The sequence below is a fragment of the Choristoneura fumiferana genome, chromosome 22, assembly GCF_025370935.1.
Source record: "Choristoneura fumiferana chromosome 22, NRCan_CFum_1, whole genome shotgun sequence".
NCBI lineage: Eukaryota > Metazoa > Arthropoda > Insecta > Lepidoptera > Tortricidae > Choristoneura > Choristoneura fumiferana.
The window spans coordinates 1416797-1444559 of NC_133493.1; the positions used below are offsets into that span (position 1 = coordinate 1416797).

Below are 27763 nucleotides of genomic sequence, written 5' to 3' on the forward strand. Positions count from 1 at the left end.
GTAGGTATAAAGCCGTCAAAAGCCACCAACCCGTCGTGCGGTGGAAAAGCGAAATGGGATAAAGGTCACAGAAAAGCCCGTTAGATAAACTAATCGGTATAACAAACATTTTGGTGGCGATATTTTTTGTAAGCTGCTAGGCAGTCAAAACAATAACTGAATGAGATAAATCTAAGTCCACGTGGACGAAGTCGCGGGCACTGCATTTAATATTCGGAATCTTGCCTAAGGGGTCTGGTTTAATTAAATCATTTATTACATAATTTTTATTTTATTTAACTTCATAATCCATCATCATCCGAGCCTATATACGTCCCACTGCTGGGCACAGGCCTCCTCTCAGAATAAAAGGTCTCGGCTTCATAATATAACTTAAATAATAACAATTTATATTTATTTTCTCAGATTTTGAACTTCTTTGTACTGAAATGAGAGAGAGAGAGAGAGAGAGAGAGAGAGAGAGAGAGAGAGAGAGAGAGAGAGAGAGACATTTATTTACACATATTCGATACACATAAAAATACATTAGATGGAGGGAAAAATAATAATAATAATAATAAGAAAATGAGAATCAAATGAGTATTATCTATCATTTACTTGCATACTGCACCATTAACAAAGTCATTTCATGTTATAATTCAAAAACGACGTATGTGAGCAATCGTATTCTTATCTCGATTTGATAATAAAAGTGTACGTTGGTGCCATGCTTTCCGCAAAGAACCCTAAAAATACATGTTTTGCGAGCACCCTGCGCATGATTGCCGGTAAATCGTTCAAGGCGACCCCAAATTTCCACAATCAGTTGTGTTTTGCGCGCGCGGCGCTTGTCACGCAGCGCTGTGTATTTTTAATAGGGCAAAATGTTTTTAAGGAATATTGTGATTTTGTTTTTTTCCGGTAAGTTTAAAAAAAATCCTTGGTTTGACTCGATCTTGCGCTTTCAAACTTCAAGTTTATATATTTACGTAAGACTATATAATATTACTTTGTAACCGCGGCATCGCTCACGTCAACCAATAATCTCTTTGGCAATTAGAATTCCATGATAACCATAAATTGCCATGGGAACTCCGAAGAATTTTTTCGTGATTTTTAGATTAAATCTACCATTTGACACACAATTATTTAAAAAAAGTACGTATATGTACACTTTTTTTTATTCTACTGGATAGCAAACGAGCAAGTGGGTCTTCTAATGGTAAGAGATCACCACCGCCCACAGACTCCGCGACAATTCACACCAATTGACCTAGTCCCAAATTAAGCTTAGCAAAGCTTGTGTTATGGGTACTAAGCAACGAATAAATATAATTATAGAGATAGATACGTACTTAAACACATATTAAATACATATGTGAGGATGGTTTCCATGGTGATGGTGATTATTGTAATAATTAATCATCTCGTGATCTTATAACGTTTTAAGCTTTCGTGATTCTCACTCATAGTCAAAATACCATATACGGGACTTATCACGCTATTATTGTATTATTAGTATCGTGATCTTCATTTACGTTGCCATTAGAACACCCGTGTAAAATGATATGTCTCCAGACTAACGTACCCTACCAACAAAAAGTTAGAATACCTCCGACATTGTCACTTCAAAGTTCAATATCGCAAAAACGGCTGAACCGATTTAGATAAAACACGCCTAAGAACCATCGCTAGAAACCTGCTTTCGAATGAAAAATCCGCATTCAAATCGGTTCACCCTTTTAAGAGACGGTGCCACAAACAGACAGACAGACACACATAGCGGTTAAAATTATAAAACTCCTCTTTTTGCGTCAGGGGTTTAAAAAGTACCGTATAGGGTTTTCGATTACCTACGGCATTTGGTATGGAAGCACATTTTTAAATGACTATATCTTTTGATTGCGTTAATTTAGAAGTTTGATATTTTCACTGCCTCTAGTGGTAGCAAGCCTAATTTCAGTTTGATATATTAACGCGTTCTTGAGACTAACCTAACCTCACCAACTAAAAGTTGGAAAACCCCCGACTCTGTCACTTCAACGTTGAATATCTCAAAAACGGCTAAACCGATTTAGATGAAACATGTCTAAGAACCATCGCTAGAAAAACTGATTTCAAATAAAAAAACCGCATTCAAATCGACCCACCCCTTTTTTGCGCTGGGGGTTAAAAAATTATCTTAACAGACGGATAGCAAAGTGATCCTATACAGGTACCGTTTGTTCCTTTTGAGGTACGGAACCCTAAAAACACGCAACAAATAAATTTATCTGATAATGTCGAATTGTAATCAACAATTTTATTAATTACAAGTCGTACGCACTCTTATGCCGTTTTGGAATAATGGACGAAGTTACAAAGGTCACTATAGGGATGTTGACACCACCAGACAACTGACGTACTTTTTATGAGCTGTCAAAACACAATTCTCCCATAAAGTTTGAATGGAAATAGCAACTCATGACGTCACTTGTTCGCACACTCAATCAACTAACTATTTATTTGTTTTAAGCAACAAAAATCTAATTTTGCAGTTATTCGAAAATTAATCTGGTTTTCGGGGCTAAAATAAAGCGTTTTTTTACTGGAGTCGTGTCTTGGAATTATTTTTTTATGGTGTCAACATCCCGATTATTAGGTACCTACCCAATCATTTAGTGGAAATGTAAAGCTAACTGACTTCCTGATACGTAGCACAGTTCTATTTTAATACAACATACAAGACATTTGCAATATTTTTCCAATATCTTCATTTTTTCAAAATACATTCGAGTGTTTCGCTAAATTAGTAAGTCTACTTTTTAACACTCAAAATTTGCATTTCTCAGTTGCGTTTCGACGGTTTGCCATGTTTTGTTTTTTCAATTATATCAATGTACCTATTGTACCTTTTTTTGACGATATTAGTTTCATAATTTTTGCAAATTATTTGTATGCCTGTAAGCGAAACATAGTGATACCAAGTACTTTGACTTTGACGTTTTTAGAAATATCAATCACTACTGGCCAGCATTAAATTAACTAAATATTGTGCAACCTCGCTAAAACATTTAATTGGCGCATGTTGCATTCGTAACTTTTAGACTGGGTACAGTAAAAAAGAGATTTAGAGTCTCTACCCATTACACCGTATCGTACCATGACGGTAATACGAGCGTGTCAGGCAAAAATATATTGTCTGTATCGAAAAAGAGACTATGCCCACTAGCACGTTTCGTAACCAACCTTCACCGTCGTGTGTCAGCAGGGCTACTACGAAACTCGAAGTTCGTGTCGTGCGGTCCCTCTGACACTTAATATTTAATACGAGAGCGAGAGGGACCGCACGACACGAACTTCGAGTTTCGAGTTTCGCAGTAGCCCTGCAGGCATCGTCCTAATAGAACGCGAATGCGTGATCATGTATGTATGTAATGTATGTTAATACTTAATTGTACATAAAACACAAAAAGAAAACAACAAAACAAAAGAGTACAAAGACGAACTTATCCCTAAAAGGGATCTTTTCAAGCTAACCTAAATCATCATCGAACGTTCGCGCGAATTCTACTCGTACGAACGCGCGATCAAACATATTTGAACTCGATTTTAAGCAAACTACTTTCTGGTTTTCAGTTATTTAATCAAAATCTTGTATATTAGAGCCTATTTCGATTCCACGGAAAGACGGGATCTTAGGGGTAGGTATAAGGAATCCCTAACGCAGTGGTAATAATGCCAGGTAACTCATGCCTTAAGTGACGGCCACGTTGGGAAGAGATACAGTCACCAGCACCAATATCTGACACAAGTGACACAACAAGCGTGCATAAATATCTGATACGACTCTTTTCTAGGGCCGGAAGGAAGTGTCAGATATTTTTGCACGCTCCGCTGTGGCAGATATTAATACTGGTGACTGTACATGTGGTCAAGCACTATGCCTGCCCTGCTCCTTTTTTGAAGTAGGTTAAAAAGTAGAGGGCCCCCTACCCGGTTGACCAGCATGGCCAAATTAATATTAAAAAAAACTATCCAACCCGACACCCAGGACAGATTGTCTTTATTAGGAGACTCTGTAAAAAGTGGGAAGAGCAAAGAAGAAGCCCAGTAAATATGCCGTGTTACCTTCTCTACGTACGCACACACTCACAATGATATAAGCACGACTAGTATTATCAATAGGACTAAATACTAAACTCATATTTGGCTCTATATTTCAGTGTTTTTGTAAAAAAATAAATGATTTAATCCATCCGTCTCCACTTTACCAGCGGCCATCCAGGCGCTGATGTATCTCGCCCTTATTCGGTCAGCACGAAGCGGTTCCTTTCATCTTACAATTTTCAACTTTCAATTTACAATGCCACCTGCTAAATAACGGAATTCGCTCCCATCGTCTGTATTTCCAAATAAATACAATCTAGGGCTCTTCAAGGCAGGAATGAATAGGCTGTTATCTGTTACTGAACCAGTGAGTTTTCCTCTTTTCCTCAGGTGAGTTAGGGAGCCAACATGCTACGAGCCAGTTTTATGCAAAAATATCTAACATCTAATATTAAGTTCATCATCATAATCCCAGCCTATATACGTCCCACTGCTGGGCACAGGCCTCCTCTCAGAACAAGAGGGCTTGGGCCGTAGGTTCCCACGCGGGCCCAGTGCGGATTGAGAACTTCACACGCACCATTGAATTGCTTCGCAGGTTGTGCAGGTTTCCTCACGATGTTTTCCTTCACCGCAAAGCTCGTGGTAAATTTCAAATGTCATTCCGCACATGAATTTTGAAAAACTCAGAGGTGCGAGCCGGGGTTTGAACCCACGACCCTCTGCTTGAGAGGCGATAGGTCAAACCACTAGGCCACCACGGCTTGCTAGACCACCACAGTTTCAAGTTGGTAAAGTTTATTTAAATAACAGCTATAATAATCATTTTGCAACAACTTGTTTACCTTAACGGAGCAATGCGCCTGTCGCGTATTCGCAAATCGACCTTCAAATGTTGAATAATATTTTATCCTCCTGTTTGGAGTACTAATAATAACAATTATGTTATTTTTATTTCACTTTACAAAATAAATACATTTTTCCGCAACCAAATAGGCTAGCTCCATACGTTGTGGTCGGTAGTACAAATTAGCTTCGCTTAGCTAGATGTGTAATTAAATGTTGCATGTTGATTTTCACATAGTTTCAATAGTCTGATTAAATTCAAATAGACATAGGTCCCCCCCATAAACCTCCAGCGTTGTGGCTTGCCGCAACATTATGCTGAGTGGGTCCCAATTTATACTATTCGATGTTTTTTTTTAATTATTATTTCATCCTAACGTGTTTTTTCTGTGTATCGAATATGTGTAACTAAATGTCTCTCTCTCTCTCCAGTTGCTACGGTTGGAAGCGGCTGCTGCAGTATTTCTGTAACTTAACCATGCCATTAGTTTAATAAATAATCTAAAACTCAGACTTTGTTAACTTTCTAACAAGACTATGATTGCCAGCAATGTAAAGCAAAGTAAATTGACAAGTCATCAAATAATCAAATCTGTCGGCTGTCATTTAAACTTACTTGTCAATTTACTTTGCTGTACATTACTGGTAATGATAATAATAATTTAGTTGTTAAAGAACTACTTTACTTTAACCTTTTCTAAAAAAAGCCTGACTCCCGGTAACACACTGTTTATCGAGCATACAAAGCATAACATTTCTTCGGTCGGTCGGGTAAAAAAAACCACGGCTGGCCCGTAACGTGGTGTCTGATGAGTTTAGCCTTCCCATTTTCCTTATAAACTGCGTAATCATTTCGTTTCTCCCAAGGAAATCCTTTCAATGCATATCAATTGCCTAAGATATTCTTAAACTCGCTTCCTCCTTATCTGATTTATTAGGACGGGAAATTTACTAGGATTAGTATTGATTAGTAGATAAAAAAAATATTTAATTACAAAATGAATGTTGGTCATGGCTATTATAATATTTTCTTATCGATTCTTAATAGTTATTTACGTGATATTAAAATAAGAGTGAGGTTTTTTATACAACGAGCGATAGTATTTTAATGCCAATTATGTATAGTAATACATAATTTTATCTACATGCATATCATAAGTTTTCTACAATAAGTATGTTCAGATTATACCTTTTATACCTGCATTTTCGAGTTAGTGGCTCTTGTTTGTAGGCAGGCATAGAACCCAGTATCAATAAATGACTGACAGTGACAGTTATATTTTTTTAAATTCATAAACAATCTAGACTTGAGTCGATTTTGATTCTCAAATCGATTGTAATATTCGCAATTAAAAAAAAAAAAAAACAATTTTAACGAATGAAATTACAAATCGACTAATTCGATTATCTCAACCAAACATGATTTTTGTTTTTTTTTAAGATGTTCGAAATTTGAATGTAATTAAAGTGCCGCTTGTAAACATTAAGATGCAACTACACGTAGAAGATTTTAATGTAGGTCATTTGCTTATCGTCTCTGAACATTATTATAGGGAAGTTATGATATGGATATAGATAAGATATTGTTACGATTATAAATGCGATGAAGAATGGGCAAATTTATATGAAACTTAATCTATGAGTGGCCAAGGATAATTTAAATATATCTGACGATGTAGTCACACTGAACACTCATACTAGTAACTAGGTGAATATAATTGTAACCCGAATCAAAGACGATTTTCTATTAGAATACTTTGCATATTATTCCCATTTATTGAAGTATGTTCAGTAATTAAGAAGGAAATCTTAACAGATGACCTAAGGATCTCAAACTGAAGTATTCAGTAATTTACATGTTCTTGGACAATTTTTATTGACTTAAGGATAATACATTTTTCATACAATGACTAAAATAAAAATAAAAGAAAGGAAACCAAATAAATAAAAGCTACATATTTTTTATTTAAATTTATTTATAAACCATAATAATTTTACAAAAGAGAATTTCATAGCAGCGGGCGAAAACTCAACAGAGTTTATCCGCCGCAGAGTTTATATACCTAACTATAAAAAGAAAACACCATCTAAGAGGCCCTCCTGCGGCATAGACCCCAATACACCGGCGGCATTACGACTCTAACCAAGTGGTTAGATAACCTGACTACGAAGCTTGAGGTCCTGGGTTCGATTCCCGGCCGGGGCAGATATTTGTATGAATAATACTAATGTTTGTTTTCGGGTCTTGGGTGTTTAATATGTTTTATGTATGTATTTATCTATATAAGTATGTTTATCCGTTGCCTAGTATCCATAGTACAAGCTTTGCTTAGTTTGGGACTAGGTCAATTGGTGTCAAGTGTCCCATGATAATTATTAACAATTATTATTTATTAACAATTAGGCAATCCAAGCTTTCATGTGAAAGCAATATCATCAGAGGCCAGGCCATATTTGCCCATTCTTCTTGGTGCTTGTTTCCCTGCAGCGAAAATCTCATGGTAAATTTCAATTTTTTTTTGTACACTCAGCACCATTAGATTAGTACCTAGTCCCGGTGGTCAAAATGATCTAAACACTGTCTTATTACCTAGGCAATAGAGTAGTATCTTGCATTTTGAGCACCGTAACCGCTCATCTAGTTCTGGTGATGACTGTACCTACCAGTGGCGATGTGTCCATAGAACCCCATTCCCACCGGCAGCGGCTTGCCCAATATTTGCAAAATAAGACAAGACATTCAGGATTTATGAAAGATGTAAGCGATCTTTGCTTCGGCTTTACCACGGAAATATCTGACGCCACACCACTGGTACCTACTTACATCAATTCTCAAAAATTCTGAAATGCGGAACAGGATTTAAACCCAAGATCCTCTGCTTGACAAACTATAGTCAAATCAATACACTATCACGGCTTTTTACATTGCTATTATTGTACTGGAACTATTAATATAACAATATACCGGGTGTGGCCTGTAATACGAGCAAACAATTAAAACGTAGATCGTCTTCTTCAAACTGAACAACATTAGTTCAGCGACTTATAAAAATAACGGAGTCTTTGAATTTTCCTTTTTTCGTATTAATTAACTGCTAATAATGGACGCCCTCCTAGAACACAACTGACGTCGCCTGTCACCCTACAAACATCAAGCATTTTGCTTTACATTGCTTCTTCGAATAAACTTAAACGTTAAATAAAAAAAAACTAATTCTTTTCAAAACTCGCCGAACTAATGTTGTTCAGTTTGACAGTATGATCGATGTTATAATTATTTGCTCATATTACAGGCCACATCCGGTATGTACCTACTCGTAATTACTGTTATAATCTTTCCGTATTGCGGCGACAACATGATATTTGTTTATCACCAAACGGTTATCTGTGGGCCACTGACTTGATAAAAGTGAAAATAATTAAAGATTTTTAATTATGAATGGTTGGATTATAATTAAGGGTTCCTTAATTTAGAAAAAAAACAAGGCGGACACGACTAACATACAATTTTTAAAAATAAACTTCGTGCTGTCTTCTCGTCTAAAATTCCACAGTGCCTGAAGACTAGATATATGTACAGTCCTCGACCAGTGTGTGTTGCCATTGATGACATATGGCTCTGAGACGTGGTCCTTGACTGTTGGCCTCTTGGAGAGGCCACGCAACGAGTTATGGAGAGAGCTCTCTATGCTCGAAGATTCTTCGCGCGATAGAATCTGGAATACGGATATGTCCGAAAGAACTAGTCACCTACATATCTCGAAGAATATGCAAGTTGAAGTAGCGGGTCACGGGATCAATATCGAGTCAAAAGAGTCACGGGATGAACAGATAACCGTGGGGAAGAAAGGTCCCCAAGTGGCGACGATGAAACGAAAGACGAAGTTTTGGCCTCCCACTTGGTTGCCGATGGATACAAATGGCGTGTTGTTGTACATTGTGACGATCTATGAGAGAGGCCTTTGTTCAGTTGATATCTTCCGGCTTATGATGATGGAAGCAATTAAATTGCTTTCAGAATCCAATTATTGGTATTATTATCAGTGATAAAAAGCATTTTCCTTGTGCAAGGTAGAACAAAACCCTCCACAAATGACCTCCCTGACTAAAAAACTAATTGTAGTTCCATTGAATGCTATAGATAGGAAATAGTGTTAATGATAAATAATTTACTGAATCAGGCGTTACTTTACGGAGGTCCACCTTAAGGCCCTTAGGGTCATGGTCGCGAGTAAGCAAAGAAATTATTTTAGTTCATTAATGATAAATAATTGAAAATATATAGTATAATTTTTCAAGTTAAATTCCAGGAATTACATCTGTATACCTACAGCGTGTATTTTTGTTGCAACTACAAACTTTTAGGGCGGTTGGAGCCCTATAAACATACTTTCATATGTTTCGGTTAAAAAATGCGATTTTTTTAACGCCAGGCGCAAAAAGGGAAGCGTATTATAAGTTTGACGCCAATAGTCTGTCTTCCCGGAATCTTGGACGAAATATGGTACATAGATAGCTGAAAGTCTTCGAATAACATAATAATAGTCTACTTTTTATCCCAAAAATCCCACGGGATCGGGATCAAAGACCACCATTTCAACCGCTGAGATGGATACATGAAATCAAGCGGGGGTATTTTTTTGCAATACCAAATTCACAATGTAATTTTAGGGAATTCCCAAGAGAATTTTAGCGAAATCCCGGAATTTTAATTCAGTTCAATGCGAGACCTCATGATTTACACGCGTGAAGCCGCGGGTCATGACCAGTGAAAAATACAATACAATACAATACAATACAATTACTCTTTATTGTACACCAGAAATAGTAAGCGATACAGAAAACAGGTACACAGAGAAAATTACAAGGTAAGCAATAGGCGGCCTTATCGCTTAAGAGCGATCTCTTCCAGGCAACCTTTTTACAGAAAGAAGGAAGGACTAGTTCACAGCAGGTGGTGCATTAACAGTAGATCAGAAAAATTAAAATAATAAAGTTTATCTATTTTAAAATAGAAAGAAAGAAAGAAGACATTTATTCACTAATACGGAAGACACACAAATACAAATACAATAAAATTTACACAAATAAACCAAAAGAAATACATGAAAACACACATGAAAAAAGTAACATAATACACAATTTTGTGTGTCCCCGCAAAAGTGAAACGGTCGCTGAGTCAGCATTATGATGAGGCATTAAACGCCAGCAGCACTGATTTTCTGCCAGAATCGTCTGTGAGTCACAGAACGATGCACAAATATTTTTTTTATTAGCCATTTTCTATCTCCCACTGCTGGGCAAAGGCCTCTCCCTCGGAATTCCAACTCGGCAGCTAAGTTTTTCCAGTCGTTTCTGAATGCGTCCAAGTCGTCCCGCCACCTCCGTCTCGGTCTGCCGCGCCTCCGTTGATCATCTAGGGGCGCCCACTGGGTAGTAACCTGTGCCCATCTCTCCGGGTGCATGCGGCAGATATGGCCAGCCCAGTCCCACTTCAGCCTGGCGGTTTCTCTCCCGACATCTGCTATGCACGTTTTCGAGCGCAGTGTGGTGTTCCAAATCCGATCTGTTCTTTTGACACTCAAAATGCTGCGCTCCATAGCCCTCTGGCAAACCTTCAACTTGGACTTCTGAATTTCGGTTAAGGACCATGTTTGGGCACCGTAGGTTAAGATGGACAGTATACAAGAGTCGACCAGTTTCCGCTTAAGTGACAGTGGAAGGTTGCCCTTCAATAGCTTCTTCATGGACCAGAAGCTCTTCCAGGCATTGTCGATACGTCTTTCCACTTCTTTATCCTGCCTATTGCTGAAAGATACTATCTGGCCCAAGTAGATGTACTCGTCGACGTATTGTATGACGTGCCCGTTCACCTCAATCCTACGTTTTGTGCTGTTGGTCATAACCTGTGTTTTCGTCCGGTTCATCAGAAGTCCAACCCGAAGGCTTGCAGAGCTGAGATCTTGCAGCATTTGTTCGAGCTCTGTGGCCGTAGAAGAAAAAAGGACTATGTCGTCGGCGAAACGAAGATTTGTCAACCTTTTATCGCCGTCAATGACACCCCTTGCCTTCCAGACCACCGCCACAAATATATTAATATATTATAATGAAAGAAATAAACCACTTCATTATCATCATCATAAATAAATAAATGACCATTAACAAAAAGCAAAAAGCAGGGATAAGTGTAAAAATTGTTTAAAAAACAACAAGACGGAATACCAATGTGGATGGTACGCCAAAGTGCTGGTTTAGGGAAGAGATTTTTGGAGCGTCAATGTAATTCTTCAGCTAGCGCTTGAAGGTGTACTCACTAGACGCTCCTTGGATAAGGGGAGGAATATCATTCCAGCACTTGGACGCCAGGAACTTGAAACTTCCGCGAAACGTCGCGGTCCGATGCTTCGGCCAGTCTACATTTTCATACACTGTGCTTCGGCACAAGAGCCATTGCGTTCGATATACGAGTAGATAAAGGTGATCTTGCTAAAGTAAATATCTAAAAAGCACATGCATGCCCTCATACATTACATCGTTACTTAATATTATATATGTAAAAAGTAATTCGGTTTTGTTTATTTGTCTGACTTCGCGCATAACTCAGATAAGAGGCGTGATTGGGTCGGAACCCAGTCCCACCTCTCTGCTTGAGAGGCCATAGGCCAAATCACTGAACTTGAAAGGTTTAGGTAATTAACTAAATGTAAACAAACTTCAGCTGCCGGATTTGGTACATTCAAGGATTTTAAACATTTCGCTTACAAAAACAAACAAAATACAAACTATCTAATGTTTTTCAATACAGATATGTAAATGCTTAGATTGTTTAATCGGGGATATTTCAATATTTAAGACACTAATTGACGTTGTTTTGTTGACATTTAGTTCATTACCCAAACCTTTCAAATAGAGACTACCACCCAGTTATAAGCGTTAAAGTTTTAGTAAAAAAAATATTAGTTCAAGGCATTTTTGCTCACTGTACTTTTTATTGACTGTACTTGCATTGTAACCTAAATTTCATTTAACTGCCAAATTTCAAGTCGATGCCATTAACCGTTGAGATGTTCCTTCATGTAGAGACGATCCTGGCCGGACTACCAGGATGTCAACTACCAGGTTATTGTATTGCCATTGATTAATATCATCATCATCATGTCAGCCGAAAGACGTCCACTGGACATAGGCCTTCCCCAAGGCTCTCCACTCAGACCGGTCTTGTGCTTTTCGCATCCACCGCGATCCCGCGATCTTAACCAGGTCGTCGCTCCATCTTGTTGGAGGCCTACCGACAGCTCGTCTCCCGGTCCGCGGACGCCAATCGAGAACCTTACCATTGATTAATATAAGTTTACCAAATTTTAAGTCAATCCGACCACTGGAATAGCGCCAAATTTAACTTACAAGATTTGACGTTCTTATCGTAACGTCCCTCTCACTCTCGTATTAAATAACATAAGCGTTAGCAGGACGGCAGATTACGAAGTTGGAATTTTGCACTTCGTAGTATAGAGCCAGTTTTGATAATAGGTTAGTGTCCTACAAAATTTTACCTAATTAGTCTGTCGGTTAGATAATAGGAAACGTATTTTTTCTTTTGTCAATTTTATTTTATACTAGCAGTTACCCGCGACTCTGTCCCGCGGGAACTATGAAATTTTCAGGGATAAAACCTATATCTTATGTCCTTTCTCGGGACTCAAACTATCTGTATACCGAACTTCATCTTATCAGTTAAGCGGTTTAGACGTGATGAAGTAACAAACAAATCAACAAACCAACAAACAAACAGACTTACAAACTTTCGCATTTATAATATTAGTAGGAAAATAGTAGGGTGAAATTACTGGCTTGAGGTAGGTTGGCGACGCATCTGCAATCCCCCTGGTGTTGCAGGTGTCTATGGGCGGTGGTGTGTTCTTACCATCAGGAGACCCACTTGCTCGTTTCCCACCCAGTTCAATAAAAAAAAGTAGTATGTATTATTTTTAAAGACTTAAATTGTTAAAATGTTTTCGGATTCTATATTTAATGTTGGATTAAACAAAAAATATTGCCCGTTATAGCTGCGGGTGACGTCATTCTCGGACTCTGACGCACTTCACCTTCGTCATTTTAACCGGTCCAATATTTTTGAATAATGTATTTATGCTGGATCTAGGCGACATAAAAAGACTTTTTATGCTCTATTGCATAAAGTAAAATCTTCGTCTAAGACCAAGGCAATCAGGTGTAAACAGCCACAAACAAAGAAGTTTATACATATATTTTCTTACAATTTTTAATTTATATAAAACTAAAAATCAATCAAATCAATCAAAATAGATCAATAAAACTAAAAATGCTTGTATAATAATGCATGAAAAATAAAAGGTACATAGTAAGTGAACAATTGCTTCCACTGTCGATATTTCATTTCCTCGTCATCGAAGTGAAAAGCAGAGTGTAAAACTCGAGAATTAAACTCATTTTCCCCTCGACGTGTCTATCCACCCTCGCCGTTGGTACGGTCGGCCGAGCCGGTGCTCGGGTGGCTATATGAACGTCTCGGGTAAAAGGGCTCGTTTTATGCTCTAGTTGTACAATCTACTATTTTTACTCAGGAAACTATCCAACTGTTTTTCATTTTTCAATAATACTCGAGTCTCGCAGTAAATAAGTTTATCACATCACAACACAAAAGGTCACGTTCATGTTTTACTTCATCTGCCTCAACTAAATGTCAACGACATGGTTTCAAACTCTTAAACGGGTGGACCGATTTGAATGCAAAATGCCGAGTTTATTATTTGGAATCAGGTTTTCTACAGATAGTTCTCAGATATCTTTCATCAAAATCGGTTTAGCCGTTTTGGAGATATTGAACTTTGAAGTGACTAGGTCGGGGGTTTTCCAAATTTTGTTGGTTAGGTTATCAGAGTTCTCTTAAGTTGGACTATTAGAGCTACCTTCATACCAAATTTTAAGCTTCTAGAACACCTGTTCTAGAACGTTGTTTCTCACTCTGAGGATGGGGTCGCGAATGCCGTACCTTTAAAATACCTACTCTCACCGTTATTGTGCATGATTATTCAATGTTTGTATTATCAATGTAAAATAATACAACTGTAAGTAGAGGTAAGCAGGGGGGTCACCGAATATTTTTCAAATCAAGAGTGGTCGCGACGTAAAAAAGTTTGAAAGACACTGTTCTAGAACAACTGGAAGTGCCTTACAGATTTTGATTCCCCTGTTATTCGCATGGAAATGGTAACTCCCTTTTTAATGACTATGTCTTTTGATTGCGTCGAGTTAGATGCTTGCTTTTAGAGTTCCGCACCTCAAATGGAAAACGGAACCTTTATAGGATCACTTTGTTGTCCGTCTGTCTGTCTGTCAAGACCCTTTTCTCAGGAATGCGTGGACGTATCAAGCCGAAACTCATATCAAATACTCAACTCTACTGTTCCTTGGAGCTGTGAAAAAATCAAACTTCTAAGCCAACGCAATCAAAAGATACTGCCATGTATGCTGCAAATTTTCGACACTTGCAAGGAAATCAAAACCTACGGGGTACTTCCCGTGAACTGAATCTTGAAATTTGGTACGAAGCAACATCTTGCAGCACAGATAAAGGAAAAATTGCGAAAAGCATAATTTTTTTAGCTACATCATATAATCAAAATATTTATACGAAATCCTCAGTGCGCGAGCTCGACTCGCACTTGGCCGGTTTTTTGGAATAATGAAGACGGAAATATTTAGGTTATAAATAAAGCAAATAGGACAGAATGAAATACATGTTTGTTTTACTTCAAAATTGATTATTTGTTACAGTTACAACTTATGCAAATGAGTTAGTAAAAGTACCTGAGGTGGACAACGTGATCAGCAGTCTGTCAAGTCAGCAATGGGATGACGACGAAGCGGCCTGTCGGGGCAAAATACTCAACGTCCTGCACAATGTTAAGAACTCTACACTATGGGCGTCTTGGAGTAAGTGATTTATTGAATCAGGAGTTACTTTGCGGAGATCCATATTAATGAAACATCAGAGAGTGGACCGGTATCGCCAGTGTGGAAGAACTGTTTGCTCTGGCGAGAGATAAGGAGAGATATGCGGAGCTGACAGCCAACCTGCTTAAGCTGAAGCTTTTTGCAGGCTGTAGGACCTTGTGCAAGGTCCGCCCGGATTGCTACCACCATCTTGCTCGCTAATCCTGCCGTGAAGAAGCAGTGCTTGCACTGTTGTGTTTCGGCGTGGAGATTAAGACAGCCGGTGAAATTACTGGCACTTGAGGTATCCCATCTTAGGCCTCTAGGTTGGCAACGCATCTGCAATACACTGGTGTTGCAGATGTTTATGGGCGGTGGTGATCTCTTACCATCAGGAGACTCACTTGCTCGTTTGCCATCCAGTCGAATAAAAAAAACCTCCAGTAGTGGAGAGGCACTGCAAGAAGATATTAATGAACTAAAACAATTACTCTGCCACCCGCGACCTTATGATAGCTACGTACGCTTATGCAAGATATGCGTGTTCATGCAGTTCCTCCACCTCCAGACTGTAAGAATACATACAAATCACACAAACCCATCTATCACCACAACCACACTACACTGACGCGTTTCAAACTCAATCAGAGCTCATCTTCAGAGCAATACAACCGTACACTATACTACTACCATCTAGTATCATGGTGTACGTTGGTGTTGCTCTCATAATAAGGTCACGAGTGAGCAAAGTAATTGTTTTAGTTCATTACTGGAGTAAGTGGGCAAAAACCTTTACTCAAACTTCTTCTGACTGTCTGACAACACAAGCAAAATGACTCGAGCTAGAGACTTGAAATTTATCTAGGGAACGTTCTGACGTAGCCAAATGTGACAACGATAATTAAGTAATTAATTAAACACTTTATTCAGACAATTAAATAGTCTATGTTATTAAATGGCGACCTGAAAGGTGGTAGAAATTATGGCTGCGGAATATTAGGAAGCAAGGTGGGCAGGGAGGGGCAGCTGCAAGAGTTTCAAATGTAAAGCAACCCAACCAAAGTCTTTGACTTGACTTGCTTGATCGATCATTCCCGTACGTCGAAACCGAAACTCGAATGAATTCACCAATACCTACAATTCATACTTTTCTCATTCTCCATATCAACTTGCCCCCTCATGGGCCACCGGCTGGCGACACCCTTGCAAGGGATCACCGAAATTAGCAGTGTAGAGCAACAGTTCTCTGGATGGCGTAGGACAGGGATAGATTTTCAGATATAACGGCTAACCTCTAGTAATGGAGTGGCACGTAAAGGTCTCTACCCATTACACCGTATCATACCATGACCGTATTAGCAACGTGTCAGGCCAAAATATGTTCTTTAAGTAAGAAAGTAAGTATGAGAGTAGAGTAGGTAGTGAGTATGAGACTATTCCCACACACACACACCTAAAGGACTTAATGTGTATTGTTTTACTTGTGTTATTTTTACTACTACTATGTGTTATGTTTTTAGATATACGATTTCTTATGTTATGTAATGAACCTGGCTGACACACTGGACACCTCTGGATTCCTACAAGTACCTATCACCCAAGCAAAGGAAGAGCGGGACGTCCCAACACAGGCTCTGTAAGCCTAAAGGGAGGTCCCGGAAACTGTCATTTATAAACCTACTTGTAAAAGGAAATAAAATATTTTATTTATTTTATTTAATATTTATTTTATTTATTTATTCCCACTAGCACATTTCTTAATCGAGCGTCGCTTGATATTCCATTTCGATATGGTTTTACGGGATGACCGTCAAAGTAACAAATTTGGAGTTGAAATAAATTTACAAAAAGATATTCCAAATTACCAATCATTATTATTTGCTTAGTAGCGACATGTCTTGTCTGGGTGAGCGGTACGTTACGAAAGAATGTATGTAACGTCTATCGATGAGAGCGATACATAGATGTCGCTAGTGCTGCTGCTTAAGTAGCGTAGAAAAAAAAAGCAACCTAAGATATATGTGCATAGGAGAAATTCATGTCTGTACTCCTGTCCAGTGGTAGTGTAGGGGTATGGCACGCAGCACGGAATGCTGAGGACCTGGGTTCGATTCCCAGCGCTGGTCTCTTTTTCTGGTTTTTCTGTGCATCCATGTCTCAGTTTGTATTTTCGATATTCCGTTTCTGACACGTTCCTGTTACGGTCATGGCATGATACGGTGTAGTGGGTAGAGACCTTTTAAAAGAAGTATTACAAACGAGTTGAAAAACTTATTTAAAACTATCACATACAATAGGTTAAATAATTCTGCCATTATTTCAGTCAAGTACAAAATGTATAATTAATCATTAAATTACGTCAAAGTAATGAGTAAACACTTTGGTTCAACCCTGAGACAGAGGGCCGAACAATACACTAAAACAAAGGGGTCAAGTTCGGTTCATTGATTTGAAATTCATCTATTCTTAATCAGAATGCAAATAGGGAACAACATGTCTGCCCTTGAGCTATTTTGACTTGATTTTTTTTATATAGTTTACTTAACACACAAAATCCATACTATAATATTATAAATGCGAAAGTGTGTTTGTCTGTTTGTCCGTCTTTCACGTCGAAACGGAGCGACGGGTCGACGTTATTTTTTGGAATAGAGATAGTTTACGGGCCCGAGAGTGACATAGGTTACTTTTTATCCCGGAAAAATGCTCAGTTCCCGAGGGAACAACGCGCGATAACCGAATTCCACGCGGGCGAAGCCGCGGGCAAAAGCTAGTATTGAAATAAAAAACGAAGTGGTTTCGTAGTAAATCAGTATAAATAAAAAAAAAAAATCTCCTAAACTAATGGATATTTTTAAGTGGTTTTTGGTTTAAGGGTCTTTAAAAAATAAAGGTTTGAAATTCATTTAATTTAGAACGGTTGCTCTCTGTCGAAAATTTTTTTTTGTTATGAAAATTTGACTTACTGATTTATATCACAAAAATCAATGGCCCGTGGTCTTTTTTTAGTCATTTAAGATCTCTCTCTCTCTCTTCAAGTGCCTCTCCGCTAGTGAAGGTTGGCAGTCAGCTCCGCATATCTTATTCGGTCTTTTGCCAGTCTTAGAAGCTCCGCGGCGCTTTTAACTCCCGTCCATTCCCGGATATTGCGTAGCCACCATTTCTTCATTTACGCATCTACAGCAGTAGAACTATATACCTGAAAACCACTCAAAAATATGTGTTAGTTGAGGAGAAAAAAAAATCTTTGAGTTATTACCGTTTTACTATGGAACAACTTGGTTCTTTATTTTATGATTTTGTATGTGTCGTTCACTAGTTGTGAGTAAACCCCGGCTCGCACCTCTGAGTTTTCGAAATTCATGTGCGGAATTACGTTTGAAATTTATCACGAGCTTTGCGGTGAAGGAAAACATCGTGAGGAAACCTGCACAAACCTGCGAAGCAATTCAATGGTGCGTGTGAAGTTCAATCCGCACTTGGACTATGGCCTCTTGTTCTGAGAGATCTCAGCAGTTACGTATATAGGCTGGGAATGATGATGATGATGATGATGATGAGTAAACTTTATAAAAACCAAGTCAAAATAGCTCAAGGGCAGATGTTGTTCGCTTACGTCCCCTCCCCTACGTCTTGCCTAAATTCATCATTATCGTATCAGCCGTAGGACGTCCACTGTTGGACATAGGTCTCCCACATAGCCCTTCAGTTTATCATGGGGGGTTTGCGAATACTAGCCACACATGGCAAGCGAGTTGGCGAGCATATTAGTATAGGATGCTAGGTTGCCAAGAAGACGCTGCTGCCCACCTTTTGGTATTCTCCCACTTCACTCACAGCCGGTTTATCTGTCTAATATACGAGCCACAAGTATGTGCATTCGAGGCACACATCATTAAACTCCGATCCATCGGATGGACTGACCTAGTATTGAAAAAAATTGTCTTCAATGTTTTCTCATAAGTCTTTGTTATATTGCTTGTCAAGTTTGTTTCTTTACTTATTTTGTACAATAAAGAGTTTGTTGCCTTTCACAACGACTGTGAAGTAATTTTAAGTATGAAAAAATCTATCAATGAACTATTTAAGCCATCTGTCCAAGTTAACGGGAATAAAAAAAACACGATGTAAAGTAGAGAACGTCTTCTGGTCGATGTGACGATACGACTGATCCTGAGTTTTACCTACATGCCATTGCTTAATCTTTACTTTAATTTTTCCAGTCTGGAACGCCAACCCACAAGCCCCGTTGGGTACCTTCTTCGGCAATCGTTACCACCTCGGCAACTACGATCAATGCCTGCGGCCGCCCTGGCTCTCCGAACACCCGGAACTGAGGAGTCAGTACTGCCTCGCTGACGTAGAGATGAGTAAAGACCCTGCCAAAAAGAACTGGGACCTTCCAGGTCCTTATGAGAAAGCGGAGCTGTACTATGTTGACGTAAGTACTCAACCTTAACTTTTGGCATATCTAGTGATATTTTGTCTTGATCCCATCAATAAAAGAAGGAGGACCGGTCGACTGATTGACTGGCACACATTGTACAGCATAAACCGCAGGGGCTGCAGGCTTGAACATTGGTAGACTTAAACAAACTAGCTGTTGCCCGCGACAACGTCCGCGTGGAAGTATCAGAAATAGTTTGTCTTCTTCTTCTTGGTCGGTGTCGGGAAATAGTTTAGGTACGTCCTAATGTCAGACCTACCGGATATACGCAAAAAAAAACATAAAAATCAGTCAAGCTGTTTAGGAGCAGCTTGGTTACTGTGAGACGAGAATTTTATATATTAGATAAAAATAATTAAATAAGCATTTAAAGTTATTTGACACCACCATCTATCGTTCCGAATGAAACAGTAATTGTTCTATGAGAATATGTATCCGTATAGTACAGATGTGGTACTACCGCATATTTTTATATGCTTGCTTTTATATGATCTATTTTTATATTCTCAATTTGAGAATCTGCTCTACCCTTTATATGTATATTGCTCATAAAATAATGATGATGCACGCATCACCGGATTATTAGGAACTGGATTCGATTTCTAGCCCCAGCTAACCTTTCTCATTTCAATTTGTTTATGTCAGTATAATTTAGAAAGATAGGACACAAGGAAGTCCTACCATAATCGATTAACGTGCCTTAACCTCTCTTTCAGTCTGGCACAGATTTCGGGCGTAGTTTCTCCTACATGGCATACGGAGTGTGCCTGCCATCGGGATGCCAGACTAAGTCTGTGCAAAAGTTCGTGAAGGCACTCCTTAGTGTTCAGCATTTACAAGCAGCTTGGGATGCTGACGTTAAGATTCATCATTGCGAGGAGGCGGGAGCACCGCATGTACCGCGTACGGGTTACTATGCATACATGTGAGTGATAGCTTTCTAGACATGACTGATACGAGTATAATGACGAAAAGGATTAGGCATTTAATGAACTAAACTGTTCTATCTTGCTTCTCCGCTGTTTGTTATGTTTTAGCCAAAGAAGGTAAAGTAAAGTTCATTGATTGGACCTCCGCAAAGTAACGCCTGATCAGTCGAGACTTTATTATCTGAGAGAGCACAATGTTGAATGCAAATTTCACTCACATCACGGAATTACTTCATAATAATTTCATAGGCACTTTTTAGTGAAGTTTTCCTGTTCGAAATACTTTTGCAGAAAAATGACCGCATTCTAGATCACATAGAAAGTTTTCAACGTCACGTGATGTAATAAAGTGAAGCGTTTGATCCTCCCCGTGTGGAGTCGGAGAATTACACCTCTCCATGTCTTCCGTGGATGTCGTAAGAGGGGACAAAGGATATAGGTTAAGGTATACCGTAGGCGACAGGCTAGCAACCGTCACCATTGTACCTTTTTTTTGCCAAACTTTAACCTAATAGTGAAACTCAAGGGATTCACTATCATCGGGAAAGATATAGTTCATTATCATTTCCTTTTGATAGGACTTTTCTATGCCACATTAACAAGTCGCGTGACCTTTTTCAGGTACACATTCACAGCATTGGCTTTTATGGCAGTAGCTTCTACATACTACATCAGCGAGTATCCAGTAACTGCCAATGCAAATACGTTTGGTACGTTTCTCAAAATATATTCACCTGAACAACGTAATAGTTATTTGTGTCACAAGGGAGCAAAATGGTGTATTTACGGCGGGGGCGTACATTGAATCCAGAATGTAGCGAAGGATTCTGCAATAGAATCCTGAGCGTAGCGAGGGATTCTAAAGTAAAATCCTGAGCGTAATGAGGGATTCAAGTGTTAACGCCCAAGATGAAAATAATTTTGCTCCCGAGTGGCTCATACAACTTTTCACACCGAGCATTAAGAAACTTGAAAAAAAAAATCTAGATATTATTAAAGAACAACCAGCATAGAAAATGGCATAGCTTTACAATTATCAATTTCAAAAAAATGCCATTTGCAATAAAACACTTAGAAAAGCCTTGAACAGAAAAGTTGCACTTTGCTCCCTCTCGTCAGGGAGGAAAAGTTACTTTTCTGAAGGAGAGGTGTGAAAAAATTTTTTTTCTTGCGTGCTCTGCGTTGGTTACTGTACCACTTTAGACCAAGGTGAAGATGGCGGGGCGGTATGATCTAGATGCATTTTCAAGTAACGCAGCTTAATTTATGTTAAAAATTGTTCTATGTTAAAAAATTGATACAATAGACACAACACGTCATTTATTATGTCACTTGCTGTTGCCCGCGACTTCGTCTGCGTAGAATTTGTTTATTGCTATCGCGCGTGAACTATGTAATTTTCCGGGAAAAGAACTATCGTCCTATGCCCTTCCCCCGGACTCAACTATCTGTATACTTAATTTCATCTAAATCGGCTCAGCGGTCTAGACGTGACAACCAAACAAAAAAAGAACAAACAGACTTATAAACTTCCGCATTTATAATATTAGTGAGATTGTGTAAGCGAAGCGTCAGCGTTTTTTGCGGTCGATTGATACCAATGCTTGTGGTGATCTTTTATAAATCAGAATTGTTATTTCAAGGCAAACAAAGAAACCGTGGGAGTTCCTTGCCTTGTTTCTTTTGAATAATTATAGTGTCAATTATATTAAATAGACTGGAAAGGCTATGTCCTGAACAATGTTAAATACTTGGCCAAGTGCGTCTGGTTATGCGCAATGCAGGGTTCCGTACTAATCATTATCAACAGAGAGCGGAATTTTCATGGGATTTTTTGAGCTGTCATAGTGACTTCTCACTTATCGACTACATCGTAATGTATATACATATGTACGAGTATATCGATCACAACATAGGTAATAAAGAAGATTAAAAGTAGAGGTAAACAATAGGCGGCCTTAAGCTAAAGAGCGATCTCTTCCAATTAACTTTCGAGCAGTTGAAAATGAGAACGCTATACATACTCGTAACATGATAAGTTTGCGACAATCGAATTTAAAGTCTAATATATCGACATAATTTAGATAACTCCATAGAGTCGATAAGTGAGAAATCACTATAACAGGTCAAAAAATGCCACGAATATTCCGCTCTCTGATTCTCAATATCAAATGAATTCCTACCCACTTTACGTGTAGGGGAAATACCTTTAAAAATATGTTTTCAAAATTTTACTTTATGGTCGGCGTGATATATTGTACCCGTTACAGGCTTTGGTCATTTTGGTGCCAATTGTTCTTTGATGCTTTCTTATGCTTATCTGTCTATTATTTTTCAGTGAACCACGTGGCCAAATCGTTCTGTCTCCGTCGGAACTGGGACACAGTCTTCAAGGATGATAAAGACGCACTAACTTCTATGCACGGCATCAGATTCTTGACAGCTATCATCATTATATACATCCACACCGTCGCCTTTGTAAACGGCACATCTGTTACCAACGCGTTGGACTTTGAAAATGTAAGACATATGTTTTTGTGTTAAAAAAAATTAACGATAAAATTGACAATTATTATCTGTATAAAACAGAAAGCAACACGTGAAATTCCCGCTGGAAACTTATTACACATACACACACACACAAACATCACGCCTGTATTACCAGATGGGGTAAGCAGAGCACACGAAACGTTACGGCTTCGGAGTCACTTTTAGCAATTTTAGGTTTTAAGTTTGACAAAAACGGTAATAGTGACAGGTTGCTAGCCTGTCGGCTACGGTATACCTTATCCTTGGTCGCCCCTTACGAGATCCACGGAAGAAATGGAGAGGTGTAAGTTTATTCCAGAATGAAAAATCCGCCTGCAGCTGCTGGCCCGGGTCGGGCGTTTGACAACAACAACAAGTTAATACGACAGTCCACATTATAGACTCTTGGCGAATATACCGTAGTCGTTAAACCTAACACACTTGGAATAACAATCGTTTTCACCACTTCATTCTGTCACACGGCATAAGACGAGGATTGAAAGAGATGGTAAATGCGATCGCGAACGTAAGCGCGTTAAGCCGCATTCACATTTTATCTGTCATGTTATGTTGTGATGCTCTCTACTCTGTCTCGCTCTTTCTCTCTCCATAGCTTTGATGCGACACAACACAAGCCGTCACAATACACTGCATTAGATAAATGTGAACGCAACCATATAAAATGTATGAAACCGATACCGCTCTGATGCGTTACATACAATGAGGGCTATCGCGTATGAATCAAAAATCAAAATGGTTTATTAAAAGCAAAAACAAATTAAGTACAAGAAGGGTTTCCGTTGGTTCCACACTAGGCTAAGCCTGACACGTGGAAACCTGATTCGGGGTACAAACAATTGATTTGATTAAATCACTAAATTTTAACAAAAATGGGTAAATTAAAAATTAGGCAGCTAAACGAACAAATTCGCCGCTAGAGGCGCTAGTGTAGCGTGAGGTCTCCGAAATGTCAAATCTCATAATTTTTGGGTGAGCTACGCGGGTTTATTTAGAATTAGAATAATTTTGTGAATATTTTGCATTACCTGAAATTAATTATGGCAATTATGCGTTACGGGGCAATGAATGTCTGTGTTTGGAGACAGTTTTGTCTTTCGGAAACTTTTGTCCTTCCTTTTTTTCCGAACAAAACGGGACTATGCAACACTGTGGTTGCTCAATATTTTTATGGTACGGCTTTAAGGTGTATTAAATATGATTTTAATCTAAACTTTGTGTTCACGCCCGTAATAACAGACTTTGAAAGCCACACATAAAAACCTCACGCAACAGTGGCGCCATCTAAAAGACAAAAAACGATAGCCCTCATTACGACACAACACGACAGATAAATGTGAATGCAACTTTAGAAAATCCGGCCTCTGCTCAGTCAGCTCTGGTTCTTAAATGCGTCAGTCTGTCTGTCGAAACAATTAGAATGTTTTTTCTTTTACAGATAGGACAAAAATTTTATTCTGCTTTTCCTGTCGTCCATTTCGATGTGTTCGTGGACACATTTTTCGCGATGGCTGCCCTGCTGCTAGGAAAATCTATAGCCACTTTGGATGTATCGAAGCCTTCAGTAATACTAAAACAGATTGCGAAGCGGTATATAAGGTAAATGTTTTTAGATTATCGTACCAACAGCCAAATATGTGGTCTACCACCCTAAAGTTGATAATCGTTTGCATGTCATAAAACAATAAAGTCAATAGACGTGTCTGTCAACTTGAAAATTCGACTTTAGCGACATATTCATTTGATAGGAACTTGTTTAAAAATTGATAGACCACTTATTTGGCTGATGGTACATTAAAAGGAAAAGACGACAGCCTTATAGTTACAAGATCACTCGCGTGGCTGTCTGTCCATCTGTCACAGCCGATTTCTTCTGAAACTACTACACATATGTTTATCGGTGATCCTCAGACGTACATGTAAAGTAAATAAATATTTTCATTAAAGTTTTGAAGTTATTCAATACTATCTCACCTTTATTTCTGTAATTACTGGGCCTAAAATTAAAAAAGAAACGTTAAAATGATTTCAATATGTACACATATATAATCTTAAACATTTATTTCGCAGACTGTTGGGACCTTTCGCAGTGACAGTATTTTTTATGGGCTTCGTGCTAATGGAAATGGACAGTGGGCCTATATATCTGAAGACAGCTAAGACTGAGCAGGAGGCTTGCGAGAAGACCTGGTGGCTGGCGTTGCTGATGGTCGGGAACTATTTCCATACCGACGCCATGGTACGTACCTTTGTTCCCACAAACGTCTGTCACGTTAAGCAATGTATGCTTTTTGAGAGCTGCAGTGTTATTACTAGCGCCCGGAATTTTTGTGCGGCTATTGACATATTGTAGGGAGAGAGCACCGGTTTTTATCGACGTTATCGATAAATCGAGTTTATTTAAAATTTGTGCTTTTATTAACTCTTAATAAGGTCCCATTTCTTCTTCTTCTTCTTCTTCTTTTCAACCTTTCACCACCCAATGCTGAGTGTAGGTCTCTTCTAATGCACGACATTCTTCCCGGTTTTGCGCCTTTCGCATCCAGTCCTTTCCGGCCACTCTAACAAGGTCGTCGGTCCAACGCATCGGTTGCCTGCCTACATTTTGCCCTACTCTAGGCCTCCACTCAAGCACCCGACTACCCCACCTGTTGTCCTGTCTACGGCATATAGGTCCCATTTATTGGAGCAGAATTAAATACATACCTGACAAAGAATATTTTTAAAGCTAGTCGTATTTTTAATAATTACAATGGAAATTGTAACGTATTACGAAATTAATAACTGTTTTTATTTTATAATTTATGTTTTAAATTTATACATAACATTACTAAGCTGTAAAGTAAAATTGAAACGCACTAGAGAGGGCATGACGTTAAAATTTTGACCAATCACAGCTTCGCATGTACTAGAATATAAAGCTATGTAAACGTCAAAAGACACACATTTTTTAGACACTTTCCTATACCAGCTACCTCCGAAATTATACTTACAGTCGAATCTTTATCGGAATTTTATTCAAGCATCGCTAGAAAACCCTCTACTTCAGCAGCCAGGTTTTCGGCAGCTACAGTTTCCAACTCTGCAAGTGGTCGCTAAATCGTCTCCACCTTATTAAGGGTTAAATAAAACCTGGAACTTTTCGATGATACGTACTTTTTTCAGCGGTCAATGATGTAAAAAGTTCGAAATATCGGAAAGTTTAATCTGTTTAAGTTGCTTTATTGAAATCACTATAATAACGAATACCTTTATATTTTATAACTCGAGAAAAGAGCTTGTTTGCCTACCCTTTGATAAAATAAAAGAGAAAATACCTACTGATTGAGGTTTCAATACTCACCTTCCAGTGTCAATACGTCATATTTGTTATATTCTCGTATCTATAAAGAGTTGATAAGGTAAGTAGGTATTTGCTTGCAAGTGTTATTTTATTTAGATAAATTAACCGCATTGATAATAGTCTGATAATATCGATAACATTGATGTATAGCGGTGCTCTATCCCTACAATCTGTCAATAGCCGCACGCAAAATTCCGGGCCCTAGTTTATTAAATAACTGAAAAACTGGAAGTAGTAAATCGAGTACAGTATATTTTAAAACAGGTTGTGGTTTTTTTTATTCCTTTTTCGCGTTGTCAGTCCTAAGGTTACAGAATGCAACGTAAAGCGACAAAATGTATTAACGAGGTTTTGTATTATTTAGAGGATATATATTTTTTGAAAATTCTTAACCGATTTTATAAATCCGTTTACTGATGAAAATCTAAATCTATCCAGATTCCAATAGGTTCTTTTATATCCTGGAAAATGATAAAGTTCCAGCAGACTCAGACAAAGACAAGGACAGCACTGAGTTGAGTATAAAGTGGTTCTATGCTACGGACTTACTATTAACTTAAGAACTATCAGTGCGTACTAAAGAAATCACCGCCTTAAGAACTGTACCTTTCTAGCTTTCTAAATTAAAAATTACTTTACATTTTCTGATACCATTCCCGTTATCGTTGTGGCCGTACTGTACAGCTTTGAAGCTATTTTAAATCTTGACTTTACTTCCAGTGTCACCCAGCAACTTGGTACATCCCTTGCGACTTCCACTTTTACTTGATCACGTTGGTTCTCCTCTACGTCTACCGGAAAGACCCGAAGGTTGGCAAGATCGCAGCTGCCGTAGTTGTATTTCTTGGTTTCATAGGCCCTGGAATCAATGCTTACATATACAATTTGCCTGCTGTTATGACATTTAACCTTGGGTAAGTTGGAAGAAAACAACTTTGTCAAATGAAAATTATCATTAGTATTTAAGAGTGTAATTATCAATACAGTTCCCTCCAGTCCGTTCTTCTTAGTGTGAGTTCTTTTACTTTCTGACGCTTCAGAAGGACTCTCTAATTTAAGTATCCTATTCTCAGCCTCTTAATACATTATGCTGAGTGGGGCCCAATTTATTTAATTTATATTGTATTTATTTTTTCCTTCCAATATTATTTTTCTGTGTATCGGACTCGTATTAATAAATGTATAAAAAATTTGAAGGCACTTAAAAATCATGATATCAAATTTCCAGGGTGGAAATCAACATTAGGAACTCTAATAGTTTCATCAACGGATACATACGGACACATAACAGGATGGGCCCGTATGTAGTCGGACTTATTGTCGGCTATATGATGTCTATATACAAGCCTGCTGATTACAAGAAAGTTTGGTCCAAAGTAAGTTTTTTTTTTAAACTAATGCCACATGGTTTGGTAAAGGTTTATTCTTTCTTCCACTACATTTCTTACTAGAAGATGATGGGGGACTTGAAGGCATTTCATTTAGTCTTCATTTAGAAAACGCCTCCAAGTAACCCAGTTATCTACTTATACTCGTACATATGTCTCTGTTCTTATAGCTATTCCTCATACTCTCACTTTGATATCATTAAATAAGTCATTGTTGTTC

The 27763-nt window shown here is 38.4% G+C and overlaps 1 protein-coding gene across 1 annotated transcript in view; it reads left to right on the forward strand.

The window, feature by feature from the left end:
• Positions 1-791: 791 nt before the first annotated feature.
• Positions 792-27763, forward strand: part of LOC141440199 (nose resistant to fluoxetine protein 6-like) — a 32960-nt gene continuing 5988 nt past the window's right edge. Inside the window, exons 1-10 of the mRNA XM_074104664.1 lie at positions 792-900; positions 14731-14889; positions 19113-19330; positions 20053-20261; positions 20887-20975; positions 22604-22785; positions 24251-24411; positions 24883-25051; positions 26876-27069; positions 27384-27531. Of these exons, the coding sequence (XP_073960765.1) occupies positions 864-900; positions 14731-14889; positions 19113-19330; positions 20053-20261; positions 20887-20975; positions 22604-22785; positions 24251-24411; positions 24883-25051; positions 26876-27069; positions 27384-27531 (1566 nt within the window). The 5' untranslated portion in view covers positions 792-863. The remainder of the gene's footprint in view (positions 901-14730; positions 14890-19112; positions 19331-20052; positions 20262-20886; positions 20976-22603; positions 22786-24250; positions 24412-24882; positions 25052-26875; positions 27070-27383; positions 27532-27763) is intronic.